This window comes from Gadus macrocephalus, chromosome 21 (assembly GCF_031168955.1).
Source record: "Gadus macrocephalus chromosome 21, ASM3116895v1".
NCBI lineage: Eukaryota > Metazoa > Chordata > Actinopteri > Gadiformes > Gadidae > Gadus > Gadus macrocephalus.
This window is the reverse complement of record NC_082402.1, coordinates 13641903-13661316: the sequence shown is the minus strand read 5'-3', so window position 1 is coordinate 13661316 and position 19414 is coordinate 13641903. Positions and strand designations below refer to the sequence as shown.

Genomic DNA, 19414 nt, shown 5'->3' with positions numbered 1-19414 from the left:
ATGGGGCGTGTCACTTCCTCCCACGTCCTCCGGTAACCTTTTGACCAATCAGTGTTTCCGGGGGCAGATGCTGCAAGCACCTCTCACTCTGTAAGAGTTCCGGCTCGTAACCATGGAAACGCCTCCCTCAGTCACGATCCCATCCATTTATATCGGCGGGGAGATTAGAAATGGTTATTTTGTGAACACAAGGCCAAACAATCAAATCTGTCTCGGAGAAGCCTAGTTTGCTTTATAATAGAGAAAATCATGCGTTATGAATGCCAAAAACTGCCAAAAAAGAAAGCGTATGTACCCTGAATGTCATAATAGTTTGTCTCCTGATAATGATGCAGTATGATGATGATCTATACATGATGGTCGATGATTGTAACCCGCTTCCTGCTCTCACTGTATCCTAGACTCTGATAGGCTGGAGCAGCAGCTGGAGGACGCCGTGACTCTGCGTCAGGACTACGAAAGCTCCGCCTCCAAACTCAAAGCCCTGGAAAAGCAGGTCAAAGCCCTGAGACAGGAGAAAGATGAGATCCATAAGGTACCTGGTCAGCGGTTCGATCCCTGTCACAAAAACTATCGGGGGGGGTATGTCCAACGGTTAGGGATTCAAGCCCTGCATGTCACTCCTGCTTTCCTTCTCATCACTTTGTCTCTCTCCCTGTCAAACTCTTGTTTTCTTTCCTCCTCCTCCATCTCTCCTCTCTCTCTTGCTCCTCCCTCTTCTTCTTCCTTCTCTCTCTTCCTCCTGCTCCTCCCCGTTCTTCCTCCTTCTCCCTCTTCTCTCCTCATTCTTGTGAACCTTCTCTTCTCCTCTTCCTTCTCCTCCTCCTCCTCCTCCTCCTCCTTCCCCCTCTTCTCTCCTCATTCTTGTGAACCTTCTCTTCTCCTCTTCCTTCTCCTCCTCCTCCTCCTCCTTCCCCCTCTTCTCTCCTCATTCTTGTGAACCTTCTCTCCTCCTCCTCCTCCTCCTTCCCCCTCTTCTCTCCTCATTCTTGTGAACCTTCTCTCCTCCTCCTCCTCCTCCTCCTGCTCCTCCCCTGAGCAGCAGCTCCTCGACGCCCTGGAGCGCCTGCGGTCCCAGACCAAGGAGCTGAAGGAGGCCCACTCCCAGAGGAAGCTGGCCCTGCAGCAGTTCTCTGAGCTGTCGGAGCGCATGGCCGAGCTGCGCTCGTCCAAGCAGAAGCTCTCGCGCCAGCTCCGCGACAAGGAGGAGGAGATGGATGCCGTCAGCCAGAAGATGGACGCCATGCGGCAGGAGATCCGCAAGACGGAGAAGGCCCGCAAGGAGGTGTGTGTGGGGAGAGGGTGTCCCTGAGGGGGTTTACTATGAACTGGTTTACAGGCTCCTAGTGGATCTGAGTTGGTTCGTAATGTTTAAGTGGATCTGAACTGGTTAAATCTGAGCTGGTTTAAAAAACTCAGAGTTTATCAGAACTTGTTAAAATCTTATTGTAACGCTCTCTGTGTGGTTCCCAGCTGGAGTCCCAGTTGGAGGAGGCGCGGGCGGAGGCGTCTAAAGAGAAGAAGCTGAGGGAGCACAGCGAGGTGTACTCCAAGCAGCTGGAGTCGGAGCTGGAGATGCTCAAGGTGGGTGGCGTCTAGTCTGCCTTCTGCGTCTAGTCTGCCTTCTGTTTCCAAACCACTGCTTCTCAAGATGAAATCAAACGTCAGGGTGACGGAGGGACATCTTCTTCTTTGTCTGCCATTCACATAAATGTTAATTGGTCCCTTCCTCTTCACGTTATGAAGATGTAGCTAATGTCCACGTATGACATTTGGCCACTTCTGCGAGACTATTCTCAGTATGCGCGACAATAAACGCAACGGCATAGACCCAGGGCGCCCCAATGACGACAATACAATAAAATACGATGCAGTCTTTTAATGTCCGCATGGGGAGATTCCACCCAGGGAATAATACGGGTCGGTGGCTAACACCTCTGTGGTTCCCCCCCCCCCCCCCCCCCTCAGATGAAGCAGGGCCGTAGCACAGGGCGGAGCACCGCCGGCAGCCCCGAGTCCCAGCAGGAGCTGACCCGGGTCAAGTCTGAGCTGGACAAGAAGGCCCTGTTCTACGAGGAGGAGCAGCTGAGGCGGGAGGCGTCCCACACCTCCGAGCTCAAGAGCCTCCGCAAGGAGCTGCAGGACTCAGAGGGGCAGCAGCTGACCATGCACAAGGAGCTGATGGTCCTCAAGGACAAGCTGGAGAAGACCAAGAGGGACCGGTACGTCTGGCTGCGGTCTGGGGAGGGCAGGCTAGGGTCTGGCTGAGCTGGTCTGGCTAGTCTAGGGTACTTGCGAGGCTAAGCTAGGTTCTGTATGGCTAGATCTGGATATGCTAGGCTAGGTATGGCTACGGTAGGCTAGGTCTGGCTTAGCTGGTCTTCCTCGTCTAGGGTACTTGCTAGGCTGAGCTAGGTTAGATATGGGTAGATCTGGATATGCTAGGCTAGGTATGGCTAGGTCTGGCTTAGCTGGTCTGGCTAGTCTAGGGTACTTGCGAGGCTAAGCTAGATTAGTTATGGGTTGATCTGGAAACGCTAGACTAGGTCTGGCTTAGCTGGTCTGGCTAGTCTAGGGTACTTGCTAGGCTAAACTAGGTTAGATTTGGATTGATCTATATATGCTAGGCTAGGTATGGCTAGGGTAGGCTGGGTCTTGCTAAACTGGTCTGGCTAGTCTGGCTAGTCTAGGGTACTTGCAAGGCAAGATTTGGTATGGCTAGATCTGGATATGCTAGGCTAGGATGAGCTAGGTGTGGCTAAGCTATGATGGGTTAAAAATGACGACATGTACTGTGTTTCTGTTTGTGTGTGTGTAGACAAGTGGAGAGTGAGGAGGCGCTGGGGGCGGTGAAGGAGAAGTATGAGAGGGAGCGCAGCATTCTGACAGAGGAGAACCTCAAGCTGACCTCAGAGGCCGACAAGGTACGACAAGAAGGACCTGTCAATCACGTTGAAGCTGACGCCGGCAATGTTATCGCCGCAGTAAACACAGCAGAAGCATTATACCATCTCCCTTCCCATCCGTTTCTCGCTCTCTTCCATATTTCTCCTCTCTGCCTCCCTCCCTCTCTCTGTCTTTGGATCTCTCTGTCTCTCCGTCTCTGTCTCTCTCTACCAGCTGGCCAGCTTCGTGGATAAGCTGACCGATCAGAACCGCCAGTTGGAGGATGAGCTCCAGGAGGTGGCGTCTAAGAAGGACAGTGTGGCGCACTGGGAGGCCCAGATAGCAGAGATTATCCAATGGTGAGACCAGTTGACCAGACCAGTGCACCACACCAGTTAACCTTATCAGTGTACCAAACCTGTTTAAATACAAACCAGTTCACCACACCAGTTTACCAAACAAGTTGACCAAACCAGTTAAAATATACGACTGTTTACCACACTAGCTTACTAAACCAGGCTACCAAAGCATTACCAACCAATGCCTTCATTCATATTCATTCTATCATTCTGTATTCAGTATATAGCTTTAGATTTAGGTTAGTGTTAATTATACATGTAACCCTGTGTACTCAGGGCGAGAGATGAGACTACTATATTCAGTATGTGTTTACACATGTTGCTGTGTGCTAGGTTAGTGTTATTAATCATCATCAATCATTAACCTGTGTTCAGGGTGAGATGACATATAGTCAGTATATATTTATTTACACATGTTGCTGTGTGCTGGGTTAGTGTTATGAAACATGTTAACCTGTGTGCTAGGTTAGTGTTATTAAACGTGTTAACCTGTGTTCAGGGTGAGCGATGAGAAGGACGCCCGGGGCTACCTCCAGGCGCTGGCCTCCAAGATGACGGAGGAGCTGGAGTCTCTAAGGAGCTCCAACCTGGGATCCAGGACCCTGGTAACACGCTCGCACACGCACACACACACACACACACACAGACCAATACACACACCAATGCACACACACACACTCCTCTCAGTCGTATAATATGGTCGTATAATATGTGGCTACCTTTTCGGTTCGACGGGTAGTATTTCAGGTAGCGTGTTGACACGTGTTGCATGCTTTGTGAAATTGAAATGCCTCCTCAGCAACTATCTGGAGTGGCCACGCCCCCTAAGAGGCCCTTGCCTCCTATTGGTGGGGACAAAAGGGTGAGTGAGCCAGGCACGGGTCTCCAAGCAATCCATATAGGTTACCGCTCTGAACTGGATTCTGCTTGCATGCTCATAGGCTAGGCTGTCTGTCATTCACAAAGTGGTTGTGATCATTGTCTGATCATTCTGATCAGACAACCGGCCATTGTGTCATATCCCAGTGTGATACTGAGCTACTTAAAGTTAAGTTATGTTGGCCAGTGATTGCTAATTTCTTTTGAGTATAGGTTTAGTCAATGTAGGGTTTGGATAGTTAAGTTTAGGTTAGTTCATTTTTCGTTTTGATAGTTACGTTGCAAGTTATATTAGTGTTAGTTTAGCTTATTCTTTGGTAAAATAGATTAAGATGGAATCAGTATAATTAAAAGTTTTTCAACTCCTCATTCTGCAGACGCTTTTATCCAAAGTGAATGTGAAGGCAGACTCGTTAAGGAGAAGGTCGGGTTATGGGACATCTTGCTCTAGGGGGCCTACAGGTAGACCCCAACGTTTGGGAGTCAAACTCCCTAACCCCTATACTATTCTACCCCGCTTTAATACATACTGAGCATCAGTCAGTCTTCAATACGTACTGAGCATCAGTCAGTCTTCAATACGTACTGAGCATCAGTCAGTCTTCAATACGTACTGAGCATCAGTCAGTCTTCAATACGTACTGAGCATCAGTCAGTCTTCAATACGTACTGAGCATCAGTCAGTCTTCAATACGTACTGAGCATCAGTCAGTCTTCAATACGTACTGAGCATCATTCAGTCTTCAATACGTACTGAGCATCAGTCAGTCTTTAATACATACTGAGCATCAGTCAGTCTTTAATACGTACTGAGCATCAGTCAGTTTTTAATACATACTGAGCATCAGTCAGTCTTTAATACATACTGGGCATCAGTCAGTCTTTAATACATACTGAGCATCAGTCAGTCTTTAATACATACTGAGCATCAGTCAGTCTTTAATACATACCGAGCCTCAGTCAGTCTTCAATACGTACTGAGCGTCAGTTTTTAATACGTGCTGAGCATCAGTCAGTCTTCAATGCATGCAGAGCATCAGTCAGTCTTTAATACGTACCGAGCGTCAGTCAGTCTTTAATACGTACCGAGCGTCAGTCAGTCTTTAATACGTACCGAGCGTCAGTCAGTCTTCAATACGTACTGAGCATCAGTCAGTCTTCAGTACGTACTGAGCATCAGTCATTCTTTAATACATACTGAGCATCAGTCAGCAGCAAAGGCCACTAAGGAAGACAACGAATTAAAGGGACCATTGTGCCTCGCCTCATCTTATCAACGATCACAGGGTATGCTGGTGGCTGTTCTGATTGGCTGAAAGATCCTTGGCTGTTCCAATTGCCTGACCTAAACAATAAAATAGGAAGCAGAGGTATTTCTGCTTGCTGTTTCCTGTTTCCTCCGGCCTCCTCCTCCTGTGGAGTGTTCTAACATCACCATGGCTACCATCCATCACTCGGGCTTCTGTACCACCTGCCGTGTGTGAGACACTGTATTGAAGAGGTTCTGACCTTCTTGCATTGTTGTACCTCTGATTCCACACGCATCGTTCTAACACTATCAACATCCGCATGCGATATCAATGTCCTCGTGAACGTTTGCAAGTGGGGTCCTCTGCCACAGATTGGGAAAACTCTTGTGTGTTGACCTGTTTCTTACCGGTTCTAACTGGTTATGGCTGGTTCTTACTCCTGGTCTGCTTCTACCCAATCCTGACTGGCTCCCACTGGTCCCGGCTGGTTCTCACTGCTTCCGGTCTGGTTTTGTATAGGACCCGCTGTGGAAGGTGCGTCGCAGCCAGAAGCTGGACATGTCAGCCCGGCTGGAGTTGCAGTCGGCTCTGGAGGCTGAGATCCGGGCAAAGCAGCTGGTCCAGGACGAGCTCCGCAAAGTCAAGGCCTCCAATATCTCCTATGAAAGGTCAGTCTGGGGTCAACACCAGCGACGGTGAAGACGAGTCTGTGCAGCGTTCAGTGCAGGGTCAACAGGCTGGGCACTGGAGCTGCACGGTGAACCTGTTTTCTGTGGCTGAAAATGCGCAACACAAACTTGCATCTGCTGCACCACACATCGATTTAACCCCAGCGGCATCTTCCTATAATATCAGTGTGCGCATTTGCTCATTGTGCCACACTTTGTTTTGCTTGTGGGTAAATTCGTTAAGGACAAGGAGATCTATGGGCCTCACTGTCTATCTCTGCATCTCACCGTCTGTCTCTGTCCGTCTCTTTGTCTCGGTCTGTCCAGTAAACTGAGGGAAAGGGAGGAGAAGAGCAGGGACATGGTGGAGCAGCTGGAAAACATGAAGACGGAGCTGGAGGAGAGCCGCTCACGCTCCGATAAAGGTACACATTCTCTTCCTTCTCCTCCTTTTCCTTCAGCTCCTCTAATTACCAATCCAATGTAGCTACTGGCCCAAGGCCAGTCGCCAATACCAAACTGTTGTCATAGCAGTATAACAATATGTATTTCATTGTTACGCTAGTTCTACCATTATAGTCAGAAAATAAGGATTCTGCAACTATAACATTAACTTTTTTTCTCGCTTTCACCCTCCCACTTGTTATCTCTCTCTGTGTCTCTCTCTCTCTCTCCCCCCCTCGTGCTGTCTCTCTCTAGGTATGAAGCTTCCAGACTTCCACGACTCTATATTTGAGTACTTCAACACGTCCCCGCTCGCCCACGACCTCACCTTCAGGGTGAGTGAATCTCTCTCCATCTCCTTCACACTTTCAGCCTCATTTGAACTACGGTGTGCATGTGAACATAGGATAGGACTTGTTGACGTGGGATTCTGGTGCTACAGTAGCAAGTACAGCACAGTAGTAGAACGGAAAACACTTTCAGAAAAATTTAAAAAAATGCATTGTATTGTAGACGTAAAATAAATGTGAACTTTGTCATAATGAAGGTGCTCCTTGGAACTAGTAAAACAAAGAGACTTTACAATGTTGAGTGACTCCGTCGGTGTGGTCGTTTTGTGTGGCTGCCATCTAGCGGTGACCTGCTGCCACTGTGTCCTTCTGACCTAATGTTGTTTGTGTACGTTTATCAGACCAGCTCAGAGATAGACTCCACCCCCCTGAAACCCGAGAGCGCCCCCACCACCCCCTCCCCCACCACCGAGCACCAGGTGAGTCACGGACGTTGCTCACTCACACACACCTAAAGGGTTTTAGTGAGAGAATATTACAACTTTCTTTCTCGAAAGATAATACTTTATTAATCCCAGATTGGAAAATGTGGGTTTCGTAGCAGGAGTACAGGGAAGTTAAACCAATTAAAATGCATAATAGGAATCCGTAATAATAAGCGACCACATACAAAACAATACTGAAATCCTAAAATAAACGAATATTGGCCTAAAACTGAAATGTAGGATGTGATGGTTCCAAATAGTGGCGGTGTATATGCTACATGATTGACCATGTTATCTAATTCCCTGTCTGTCGGCCGTTATAGGAGCTAGTCACTCCCACCACCCCCTCACCCGTCTACCAACCCTCCCTTATCAACACGCCAAAGGTACACACACTCCCTCACACACCCGCAAACACAAATCTGATTGTGTTGACCTAACCGTGTTATGTTGCAGGGAACAAAATAAGATTGCTTATTCAAACTACACTGTTTATATATTGTGGTTAATAAATTGAACGATAACTAGGTTAAGATGAGTTTATTATTTGCATGCATGTAATCTAGAGCTACACATATAAACTGTGTGTGTGTGTGCAGCCTAAAGCCCACCAGCTGAGTATCAAGACGTTCTCCAGCCCTACCCAATGCACCCACTGCACCTCTCTGATGGTGGGCTTCATTCGACAGGGATACGCCTGCGAAGGTAACGCACACTCTATACAATACACACACATTACGCAAGACACATGGAGTAACACCCTCACTACAATACACCCACTCTGTAAGAAACTATATAAAGCACACACACTGTACAGTATACACTCCATTCAATACACATACTCTGTGAGTGACACTCTATATAGTACACACAATCTGTACAATTCACGCTACTGCACAATTCACACTCTGTACTCTGTTTTTTTATCATTTTTTTAATAGAATAGTGCAGAACAGCTGGATATATATCCGTACATTAATTTAGATTTGAACATTTTTCTTTTTGACCATTTGTGTATTTTTTTAAGTCGAAATTTCAAAGTTCTCAGTTACAAAGTGTTTTTGGGGAGAGACATGCTTAATAAATACATCATGTTTTCAAACTCACAAATAATCGTTTGAATAAACGCGATTTCAATATTGACCAAAATAATTGTGATTATGATTCTTCCCATAATCGAGCAGCCCTATTCTGAACGAGTGGTCACATACACCTCCCCTCTGCATACAACTTACACTCCCTTTTCTCTATCTTGCTCTCCTCACTCCCCCACCTCCCCTCTTCCCTTCGCAGTGTGCTCCTTTATCTGTCATGTGAGCTGTAAAGATCACGCCCCCCTGGTGTGTCCAATCCCGGCGGAGCAGGCCAAGAGGCCTCTGGGTATTGATGTCCAGAGAGGAATCGGCACCGCCTACAAAGGCTACGTCAGGGTGAGCCGCCACGCTGGTTTACTCTCACTCTACAATGTCTCCCACGGACGTCGGTTAACAGTCCCGTCAGTCAAGATGCCCCATTAACCCGACCTGCTCCTTCATGTCCTATATCTGAATTTACAAAGTTGCCTTGGATACAAAAAAAATTGATGGTATAACGCGTGTCTGGTTGTGTGTCTGTGTGCATGCGCGCAGATCCCTAAGCCTACAGGCGTGAGGAGGGGTTGGCAGAAGGTGTATGCGGTGGTGTGTGACTGCAAGCTGTTCCTCTACGAAATCCCTGAGGGCAAAACTACCCAGCCTGGGGTGGCTGCCTCTCTGGTGCTGGACCTCAGGTACCTGACTGATTGTCTGGCTGACTCACTCGCTGCCTGGCCGGCTGGCTGGCTGGCTGCCTGCCTGCCCGTCTGTCGTCACATGTCTCTTCAATCGGTGTCTGAGTGCCGACAGACAAAGTATGTCCGTCTGTTTGGCTGTCAGGATTGTGTGTGTTTGCTTACCAACTCTGTGTCTGTGTGTGTTTATTAGAGATGAGGAGTTCTCTGTGAATTCTGTGCTGGCGTCAGACGTGATCCACGCCACGAGGAAGGACGTTCCTTGCATCTTCATGGTATGATCCTTTATATCAAATTGTTACTTTCTTACCCCTTTTTTTCTCAGTATGCTCCATGCTATCATGTTGTTATTGCTATTGTATGTTTCATCGTAGTACTGCAGTATTGTCCCTGTGTTTCCAGGTTTGCTGGTTGTAGCATCATTGTAATAGTAGTATCTCCGTGTGTGTCCAGGTGTGCTGGTTGAAGCATCATTGTAATAGTAGTATCTCCGTGTGCTTCCAGGTGTGCTGGTCCCAGCAGAGTGGGGCGGGCCGGTCGGGGTCTCTGCTGGTGCTGGCCGACAGCGAGGTGGAGAAGAGGAGGTGGGTGGGGGTTCTGGAGAGTCTGCAGAACATCCTGTCCAAGAACCGTCTGAAGAACCGCCAGGTCCACTTCCTGCAGGAGGCCTACGACTCCTCGCTGCCCGCCATCAAGACCACGCTGTCTGCCGCCATCATAGGTAACCCTTAACTTAATGTAGAGCCCTTAACTTAATACAGACCCCCCTGTCAGCCGCCATCATAGGTAGCCCTTAACTTAATGTAGAGCCCTTAACTTAATGCAGACATCCCTGTCAGCCGCCATCATAGGTAACCCTTAACTTAATGTAGAGCCCTTAACTTAATCCAGACCACGCTGTCAGCTGCCATCATAGGTAGCCCTTAACCTAATATATCATGTTTAATATAGAGCCCTAACTTAAGGTAAAGGCTTTTGCTTAATAAAGTCCAAACTGTCTGCTGACATATGACTCGGATTCAAGTCTCCTATGTTGGCCAGATTTGTAGCTACATTTATTTGATAATATATCCAATGCCAATTTTACACGCCACTACGGTAACTATGTTAGTGAAGGAGGATGTTGTGACAGGCGTACTAAATCCAGCCATAACATTAGAAAAGAACAGAGCTAAATTGAAAGCCATTGAAAACGCAACCGATTCTTTAGCTTGAATGAACAGCATTCATTATTAAGTATATTAATTGATTTCTTGCCTTCTGCTCTCTCACTGTGTCTCTTTGTCACTCTCTCATCTTTGTCTCTCTCACTCTCTTTTACAGACCGGGAGCGTATCGCCTTGGGAACGGAGGATGGCCTGTATGTGGTGGAGATCACCAGAGATGGTGAGACCAATACACAGACAGACTGAAGATACTCACCGTGAATGACCTTTCAAAAAGTTTGAAGAAAATCAGTACACTGTGCACCCTTTAATTAAACCTTTATTAGCTTAATTGGCTGATATTTATATTGGATCAATATGATTGGCTGATATTTATAATGGAATGATATGATTGGTTGATATATATAATGGATTGATATGATTGGCTGATATTTATAATGGACCGATATGATTGGTTGATACTATACCATATAGATATATATGATTGGTTGATATTTGAACGGACCGATATGATTGGTTGATACTATACCATATAGATGTATATGATTGGTTGATATTTGAACGGACCGATATGATTGGTTGATACTATACCATATAGATGTATATGATTGGTTGATATTTTAACGGACCGATATGATTGGTTGACTGAGGATTGTCTGACTCCACCGTGCCCCTCCAGTGATCGTGCGCGCCTCGGACTCCAAGAAGGTGTACCAGATCGACCTGATCCCCAAGGAGAAGATGGTGGCTCTGCTGTGCGGGCGGACCCGCCAGGTGCACCTCCAGCCCTGGGCCGTGCTGGACGGCGTGGAGGGCTCCTTCGACATCAAGCTGACCGAGACCAAGGGCTGCCAGGCCCTCTGCACGGGGGTGCTCCGGCCCGGGGGGCCCGCCTGCCTTCTGGCCGCCGTCAAACGCCAGGTCAGCCCCCCCACTCACCCAAGCTCTTCTCTACTGAAAAAACCCTTTATGTTGGCCGGGTGTGTGGTCGATGCCCTGACAGACGGTTGTGTGTTGGATACCTCCTTTAGACAGACGGTTGTGGGTTGGATACCTCCTTTAGACAGACGGTTGTGGGTTGGATACCTCCTTTAGACAGACGGTTGTGGGTTGGATACCTCCTTTAGACAGACGGTTGTGGGTTGGATACCTCCTTTAGACAGACGGTTGTGGGTTGGATACCTCCTTTAGACAGACGGTTGTGGGTTGGATACCTCCTTTAGACGGACGGTTGTGGGTTGGATACCTCCTTTAGACAGACGGTTGTGGGTTGGATACCTCCTTTAGACAGACGGTTGTGGGTTGGATACCTCCTTTAGACAGACGGTTGTGGGTTGGATACCTCCTTTAGACAGACGGTTGTGGGTTGGATACCTCCTTTAGACGGACGGTTGTGGGTTGGATACCTCCTTTAGACAGACGGTTGTGGGTTGGATACCTCCTTTAGACAGACGGTTGTGGGTTGGATACCTCCTTTAGACGGACGGTTGTGGGTTGGATACCTCCTTTAGACAGACGGTTGTGGGTTGGATACCTCCTTTAGACAGACGGTTGTGGGTTGGATACCTCCTTTAGACAGACGGTTGTGGGTTGGATACCTCCTTTAGACAGACGGTTGTGGGTTGGATACCTCCTTTAGACAGAATGTTGTGGGTTGGATACCTACTTTAGATAGACGGTTGTGGGTTGGATACCTCCTTTAGACAGAATGTTGTGGGTTGGATACCTACTTTAGATAGACGGTTGTGGGTTGGATACCTCCTTTAGACAGGCTGTGTGTTTGATACTTTTTACAGAAGAATGTGTGTGATTTCCTACTGTGTGACGCAAGGTTGTGTGTTTGATTCCTCCTTTAAACGACATCTTGTGTGGTTGATGCCACTTTCATGCAGACGGTTTTCTGTTCAGTACCTCTTTTATACAGCAGTTTGTGTGGTGAGTAAATAGGCTCTAGTAGCGAGGCCCAATACGTTGTGTGTACCATACCCACCTCTTACGACCTGAGACTGTGTGTTCAGGCTACCACAGCCAGTGGTCAGGCTGTAAGACTCCCAGGCTCCAGTTCCTCGCAGGGTGACCAACAGAGTGCCGTGTGTCCTGTCCCAGGTGATGTGCTACGAGATCACGCGGGTCAAGCCCCACTTCCGCAAGCTGTGGGAGGTGCAGGCGCCGGGCCTGGCCCAGTGGCTGGGCATGGTGCGGGAGCGCCTTTGCATGGGCTACCCCTCGGGCTTCGCCCTGCTGGCCCTGCAGGGGGAGTCGTCCCCGGTCAGCCTGGTCAGCCCCTCGGACCCCTCGCTGGCCTTCCTGGCCCACCAGCCGCTGGACGCGCTGCACGCCCTGGAGGTGGGCTCCAGCGAGCTGCTGCTGTGCTTCAGCCACCTGGGCATCTACGTGGACCCCCAGGGCCGGCGCTCCCGCAGCCTGGAGCTCATGTGGCCCGCCACCCCCCTGGCCTGCAGTAAGGCTATATACTACTGCTATATAACACTACTGCTGTATACTACTGCTATATACTACTACTGTATACTACTGCTATATAACACTACTGCTGTATGCTACTGCTATATACTACTACCGTAATTTTCGGACTATAAGCTGCGCCTTTTTTCCCATTTTGCGATCCTCTTAAAATGGCTTATATAACGGTGCGGCTAATCTTTGAATTTTACAGCTAACGGCCACTAGGGGACCTCCTAGTCTATGGATTTTACAGGTTACCGTCCACCAACTTTAACTCTATGGGCTTTATGACCGGTCCGCGCCCCCCGCGGACCGGTTACATATGACCGGACCGGTCATATGTAAACATCATTCAATTTAGCTGCTGCGGCTTATACTCCGGTGCGCCTTATAGTGCGGAAAATACGGTACTACTATTACGTACTACAGCTATTATATATAAATCCTGTCTCTCCCTCTCTCTGCAGGCTCTAACTCGCTCTACCTGAGTGTGTACAGTGAGTATGGGGTGGACGTGTTCGATATCCACACTGCTGAATGGGTGCAGACCATCTCCCTCAGAAAGGTACAGCCCGGCCGTGAGGCTGAACATGGACGTGCATGTCATATTATGCGTGTTGTTCATTATCCATTGTCTCTCTTTCTCTCTCTCCCTCTAGATCCGGCCTCTGAACATCGAGGGGACATTGAACCTGCTGGGTTCTGAACAGCCACGGCTCATCTACTTTAACAACAGCAGCTCAGGTATCTGTCAATACCGCCTAAACCAGACCGCCTTAACCAGACTGCCTTAACCGGACCGCCTTAACCGGACCGCCTTAACCGGACCGCCTTAACCGGACCGCCTTAACTGGACCGCCTTAACCGGACCGCCTTAACCGGACCGCCTTAACCGGACCGCCTTAACCGGACCGCCTTAACCGGACCGCCTTAACCGGACCGCCTTAACTGGACCGCCTTAACTGGACCGCCTTAACTAGACCGCCTAAACCAGACCGCCTTAACTAGACCGCCTTAACTAGACCACCTCAGCTAGACATCACTAGAGAAGCAAACCATAAAAAGGAATGAAAAAAAAGCATAATTGGCCATTGAATGTAAAAAACAATTATGATTGACATGTGAATGAATGTCCCACTCCTGCAGAAGGAGAGCTGGCCATCCCAGAGACGTCGGACAACAGTAAGAAGCTGATGGTTCGAACCCGCAGCAAACGCAAGTTCCTCTTCAAGGTCCCTGAGGAGGAGCGACTTCAGCAGAGGAGGTGATGAGGCTGGACGGCCGTGGTCTAAAGGCCTTTTTACAGTCCCACGTTCCCGCAACGCAATGACCACGCCGACGCTTCGGCGCTGTCGTGAACCTGTATTGGTTCTGCGTCTGGGTTTTAGCTAGCGGACCAATCCCAGCCCTTGCTGTGGCGTCGCCTCGACGGAAGGTTCCGATTTTTGGGAGGCGCACTTGCTGGACGCAAGGAGGGTCCGCAAGGACGTAAGGGTTCCATAACCCCCTTGCGTTGCGTGCACGTGGAACCACAAAGAGCCCTTAAGCAGCGCTATCCCACCCTGCCTGTCCTCAACACGGTGCTGTCCTCTGTTCCAGGGAGATGCTGCGGGACCCAGAGCTGCGGTCCAGGATGATCTCCAACCCCACCAACTTCAACCACGTGGCCCACATGGGGCCAGGGGACGGCATGCAGGTCCTCATGGACCTCCCCCTGGTACTGCCTTACTCCTCCATAGACCACTCTAACGCCTCCTCCTGTTTATACTCCTCCTCCTCTCCCCTGGTAACTCCTCACCCCTCCTCCTTCCCACTAGTAACTCCTCCACTCCCCCTGGTAACCCCTTACCCCCCTCCTACTCTCCCCCTTTTAACTCCTCCTCTATCTTCCCTCCATCTGGGAACTCTTCGCATCCTCTCCCCCTCAGTTGCTTCTCCTACCTACTCCTCCTTCTATTGTGATAATTAGTCACCAGGGGGGTATACCACGAACCTCGCTGAACATACCCAGGCTTTCTTGGGAAAACCTGGCTCGACAGAGCCGCAACTCGCAATCAGAGTTAAATGGTACCACGAAGCTCACTTTAGATTCAATTAGTTGAACCAGGTTTTCCGCTTTAGGTTCAGTGCGCGTTCACTTGAAAGGGGCGTTTTTTGCGTCATTTTTCTCACCTTTACGATAGATCAAGCAGTCTGTGTATAAGTGAAAAGATTCTGCATATTGTCTATAAAATAACTATGCCAAATGCAGAATTGTTCGCCATTAATCCAAATAGAATGATGATGATTTAAAAATGCATAAGCAACGTCCATCCTGCCTTATTCTATAATTTAGGGAATTCACTTTAAATACACCCTATGTATGAGAGGTAGCGGCTGTAGCGTAGTGGATTAGTATAAGACCCGAACGCCAGCGACCGGGGTTCAAATTCGCCGGTCTATCATCATGCATTTTACCCCCATAGATGTGGTGCCAGCACGGCCTTGAAAATATGGGTTCAAGTTCGAAATAAGCACAAAAATATAATTCCATAAGGCTTAGCTTAAAGGTCCCATGACATGAAAATCTCAATTTATGAGGTTTTCTAACATAAATATGAGTTCCCCTAGCCTGCCTATGGTCCCCCAGTGGCTAAAACTTGCGTTTGGTGTAAAACGAGCACTAGCTGTTCTGCTCGCCTTTGAAAAAACGGAGGCTCAAGCGCGCTGATTTGGAAATCTGTGCTCATGACGTCATGAGGAATCTCAGCTCCTCCCCTTACTCTGCCTGGCCCGCCCAGAGACGTTGGCCCGCCAATGAGACTCGACCGTGCGAGCGCCACATGTGTGTGTGTGTGTGAATACACACACTGTAACGCAAGTGTTTCTTGTCGGTTCTTTGACGTGTCTTGTATTTCCACAACGAGACTGTCGTGGGGGTTATCTAAGCCATGGTTGAGAAGGAATTGGGGGAAAGGAACTTTGGCTTTGACTCCCTCAAGAACATGAACCACGACAAGGAGGAGAAAGGGATCTTTGCCGGGCAGCGCTTATGCACCTCCGCCTCCGGCGGTGGTCCCTCAGCGGGGCTCAAGCGGGAGACATTCGCCGCCAACAATCCCTTTCTCCTCCATGTCGTGGTTCATGTTCTTGAGGGAGTCAAAGCCAAAGTTCCTTCCCCCCAATTCATTCCCAACCTTGGCTGAGATAACCCCCAATACGAGTCTCGTTGTAGAAATACCAGATACGAGAGTCCGACGTGTTATGTGCCATCACACCAACAGCAGAACGGTTATCCAAATAACAAGGAAGTGTACAACACTTGCGTTACAGTCCTGGAGCTCTATATCTAAATAATATCATATACATAGATATCTATATCATATAACATATTGTGTGCGCCTCCAGACGATATTATGAATCACAAACGACTTTGTCGGGTTCTGCGACGTCTCTGGTTCTTCCACTTTCACATCAACCTGAAGTCGACTGAACCGCGCGCTGCCTGCTGCCGGCTGCCCGCTGCCGGGCGATGGTGCCTCGCGGCAACCGGCGGCATGTCGCAGTTCATGTACTTCAGCGAGTCAAATCAAAGTTCCTTTCCCCCAATTTCTTCTCAACCATGGCTCAGATAACCCCCACGACAGTCTCGTTGTGGAAATACAAGACACGTCAAAGAACCGACAAGAAACACTTGCGTTACAGTGTGTGTATTCACATTGATGTGGACGTTAAAGAACCAGGAACGTCGGAGAACCCAACGCGGTCGTTTGAGATTCATAATATCGGCTCACACAGCTTTTGGCCGTGATAATATATATTATATGATATAGATATCTGTGTAGGCTATATGATAATATTTAGATATAGAGCTCCAGGACTCCCGTGTGTTCTAGAATATTTACAGAACACGGCTAAAGGCTGTGTGCGGCTCGCCATTGCGATACATCCACTGTAAACAGAGTGCATGGTGGCTGCAAGCTGCTCAGGGCCACACCCCCACCCTCCTCCTTGACACGCCCACCGAAACAGCGCATTTGGGGGAAGCTCAATGTGCGACTGGCTCGGAGTGGCTGTAACTCTGCACCACGGCTGAATTTAGGGAACGTCTTTGAATACTGTGTTAGTTGCCCACTAATACCTATATTAAAGAATACATAAAATAGCATGTCATGGGACCTTTAAGGCCCCGTTCACACGAAGCCGATTTCATGGCGAAACCGCAAAGGTCTTGTACGGTTCGGCCTTCCGTACACACAAAGCCGGCGAATCCGCTGACCGAAACCGCAAACTTCTGAAACCACCCTCGGAGGTGGTTTCAAATCTACCCGGTTTCGTTTTGGATTCGTGTGTACGCCTGAAACCGCAAACCATGACGTCATCGCCCCACCCCTCGACCTCCTAGCCAATGGCTCTTAAGCCCGCGGAGTCTCAGAAATCACATGCGAGCATGCGCATAAGGGCAGCCTTTATGCGCATGCTCGCCTCTTCTTCTTATTTAATTTCTTCTGGATTTCTGTACCAGAAGCAGCGCCCCTTATGGGCCTGGAATGTGTACTACAGCGTTTCTACAGATCTACCCGGTTTCGCTTGGCTTCGTCTTTACGGAGATACTTCGAAACTGGATAGATCGAAACCGTAACGGTTTCGCCCGTTTCGGCTTCGCGTGAACGGGGCCTTAGTGAATAAGTATTCCATATGCATGAGAATTGGGACTTTTTAAGCTTCACATAAATTCGCTTCACTTGGGAGTCGAACCCCCCGCGCAGAAATTCAAGACTGACGCGCTACCTCCACTCTAGCACTCCACTCTAGTCACGGAGACATAATGCGCAACAGTAAGCATTGTCTACATAAGGTCCAAAAGGACGATCAAATAACGAACACCCTCTGATAGGGATGTCCCGATCCGATATTTGGATCGGATCGGCCGCCGATATTAGCAAAAAATGCATATCAATATCGGATCGGCCTGCACGGGAAAATCCCGATCCGGACTCCCGATCCAGTTTGTTTTCAAAACTCCGGTCCGTGTTTTCGAGCGCACCAATGTAGGTAATCCATTCCAGTTTTTTTTCAGCTTTTCCCCCCAAATCCGGTCCGCGTTGTTCAGCACACCTAGCGCACACCTAGGCCCCGTCCACACGAAGCCGATTTCATGGCGAAACCGCAAAGGTCTTGTACGGTTCGGCCTTCCGTCCACACGAAGCCGGCGAATCCGCTGACCGAAACCGCAAACTTCTGAAACCACCCTCGGAGGTGGTTTCAAATCTATCCGGTTTCGTTTTGGTTTCGTGTGGACGCCTGAAACCGACTGAAACCGCAAACCATGACATCATCGCCCCACCCCTCGACCTCCTAGCCAATGGCTCTTAAGCCCGCGGAGTCTCAGAAATCACAACAAAAAAGATGATGGCGGACTACAAGCTTGTAATCGTTCTGCAGCATATCATGTCCCTTGTTGGGTTGCTAAGCCATTATTTATTGAGAATCTAGTTCGCCATCGTAGAAGAGCTGTTTGTTTGTGTTGTTAGTGGTTCGGGGGGCAGCCTTTATGCGCATGCTCGCCTCTTCTTCTTCTGGATTTGTGTACCAGAAGCAGCGCCCCTTATGGGCCTGGAATGTTTACTACAGCGTTTCTACAGATCTATCCGGTTTCGCTTGGCTTCGTCTTTACGGAGATACTTCGAAACCGGATAGATCGAAACCGTAACGGTTTCGCCCGTTTCGGCTTCGTGTGGACGGGGCCCTAGTGACCTGTCCAGCATCCCACTTGTCTGTGCATGTCCCACTAAGGATTTAAAGTTATCGATAAAAATGCCAATTCAGTGTGTGTGGTAATTTGACTATTTTCTACTCAGGTTTTGTGTGTGTTGCTTTTATATATGTTATATTGTTTACAATATTGTTTACACTCTTGTTGTTCAAGAACAGTGCACTGATGCCAATTCAGTGTGTGTGTGTGTGGTAATTTGACTATTTATTATTTTGTCTATTTTGTGTTTATTTAACCCTGAATAAACAGGTCAGCTTCTCATTACCAACTATTGTGGATTATTCAAACTAACCTAATTAAGTTGGCTAGTTGTTCTTAAGAGTAAAACCCTTTTCAACATGAGTAGTACAACAAAATAAGTAAATACCGTATTTTCCGGACTATACGTCGCTCCCGAGTATTAGTCGCATCAGTCAAAAAATGCTCCATGACGAGGAAAAAAACATATATACGTCGCATCGGTGTATAAGTCGCATTTATTTTTAAACATTTAAACAAGAACGTTTAGTCTGGAGAGACTGAATATAATTGCAATAGCAATATAGGCTATTCGCCAGTCCCGGCTTTTCGCCAGTCCCGGACAAGTTTTTCACTCACCCCAAACTTTCTTTCTGTTGCTCGATTGCCGTTTTCGGCTGCATACTTTATAATCTGCAGTTTAAATTGTGCAGTATAGCTTTTTCTTTTTGGCGGCATTTTATTTTGTGTTCTCTTTTGTTTTGTCTACGGTCTAGTTTATTTATAATTTATTCGGTGGTGCAGTAGGCTTGCAGCGTTCAGTTGTAGGCCTAATGAATGACGGTGCCATCTTGCGGCCAAAGATTATGTACGCACAATTTTGGCATATAAGTCGCTTCGAAATATAAGTCGCAGGGCAAGCCAAACTACAAAAAAACCGCGATTTATAGTCCGGAAAATACGGTATCTTTAATCTTTAATACATGCTTGGATCGGCCGGTATCGGTATCGGCCGATGCTAAAAGCTACAATATCGGTATCGG

At 48.3% G+C, this 19414-nt stretch overlaps 1 protein-coding gene across 3 annotated transcripts in view; it reads left to right on the top strand.

Moving 5' to 3' along the window:
* Nucleotides 1-19414, top strand: part of cdc42bpb (CDC42 binding protein kinase beta (DMPK-like)) — a 40109-nt gene that overhangs the window by 16397 nt on the left and 4298 nt on the right. For 2 of the 3 annotated variants that reach the window (XM_060042039.1, XM_060042038.1), the window contains exons 11-34: nt 402-535; nt 1043-1285; nt 1474-1584; nt 1969-2222; nt 2819-2924; nt 3121-3245; nt 3745-3850; nt 5894-6042; nt 6370-6467; nt 6742-6821; nt 7178-7255; nt 7585-7647; nt 7861-7966; nt 8555-8691; nt 8890-9029; nt 9223-9304; nt 9534-9750; nt 10353-10415; nt 10875-11116; nt 12302-12656; nt 13126-13223; nt 13318-13402; nt 13805-13922; nt 14258-14375. In XM_060042039.1, the coding sequence (XP_059898022.1) occupies nt 402-535; nt 1043-1285; nt 1474-1584; nt 1969-2222; nt 2819-2924; nt 3121-3245; nt 3745-3850; nt 5894-6042; nt 6370-6467; nt 6742-6821; nt 7178-7255; nt 7585-7647; nt 7861-7966; nt 8555-8691; nt 8890-9029; nt 9223-9304; nt 9534-9750; nt 10353-10415; nt 10875-11116; nt 12302-12656; nt 13126-13223; nt 13318-13402; nt 13805-13922; nt 14258-14375 (3308 nt within the window). Of the gene's footprint in view, nt 1-401; nt 536-1042; nt 1286-1473; nt 1585-1968; nt 2223-2818; nt 2925-3120; nt 3246-3744; nt 3851-4044; nt 4108-5893; nt 6043-6369; nt 6468-6741; nt 6822-7177; nt 7256-7584; nt 7648-7860; nt 7967-8554; nt 8692-8889; nt 9030-9222; nt 9305-9533; nt 9751-10352; nt 10416-10874; nt 11117-12301; nt 12657-13125; nt 13224-13317; nt 13403-13804; nt 13923-14257; nt 14376-19414 lie in introns of all 3 variants that reach the window. The other variant, XM_060042037.1, reaches the window with a different exon arrangement.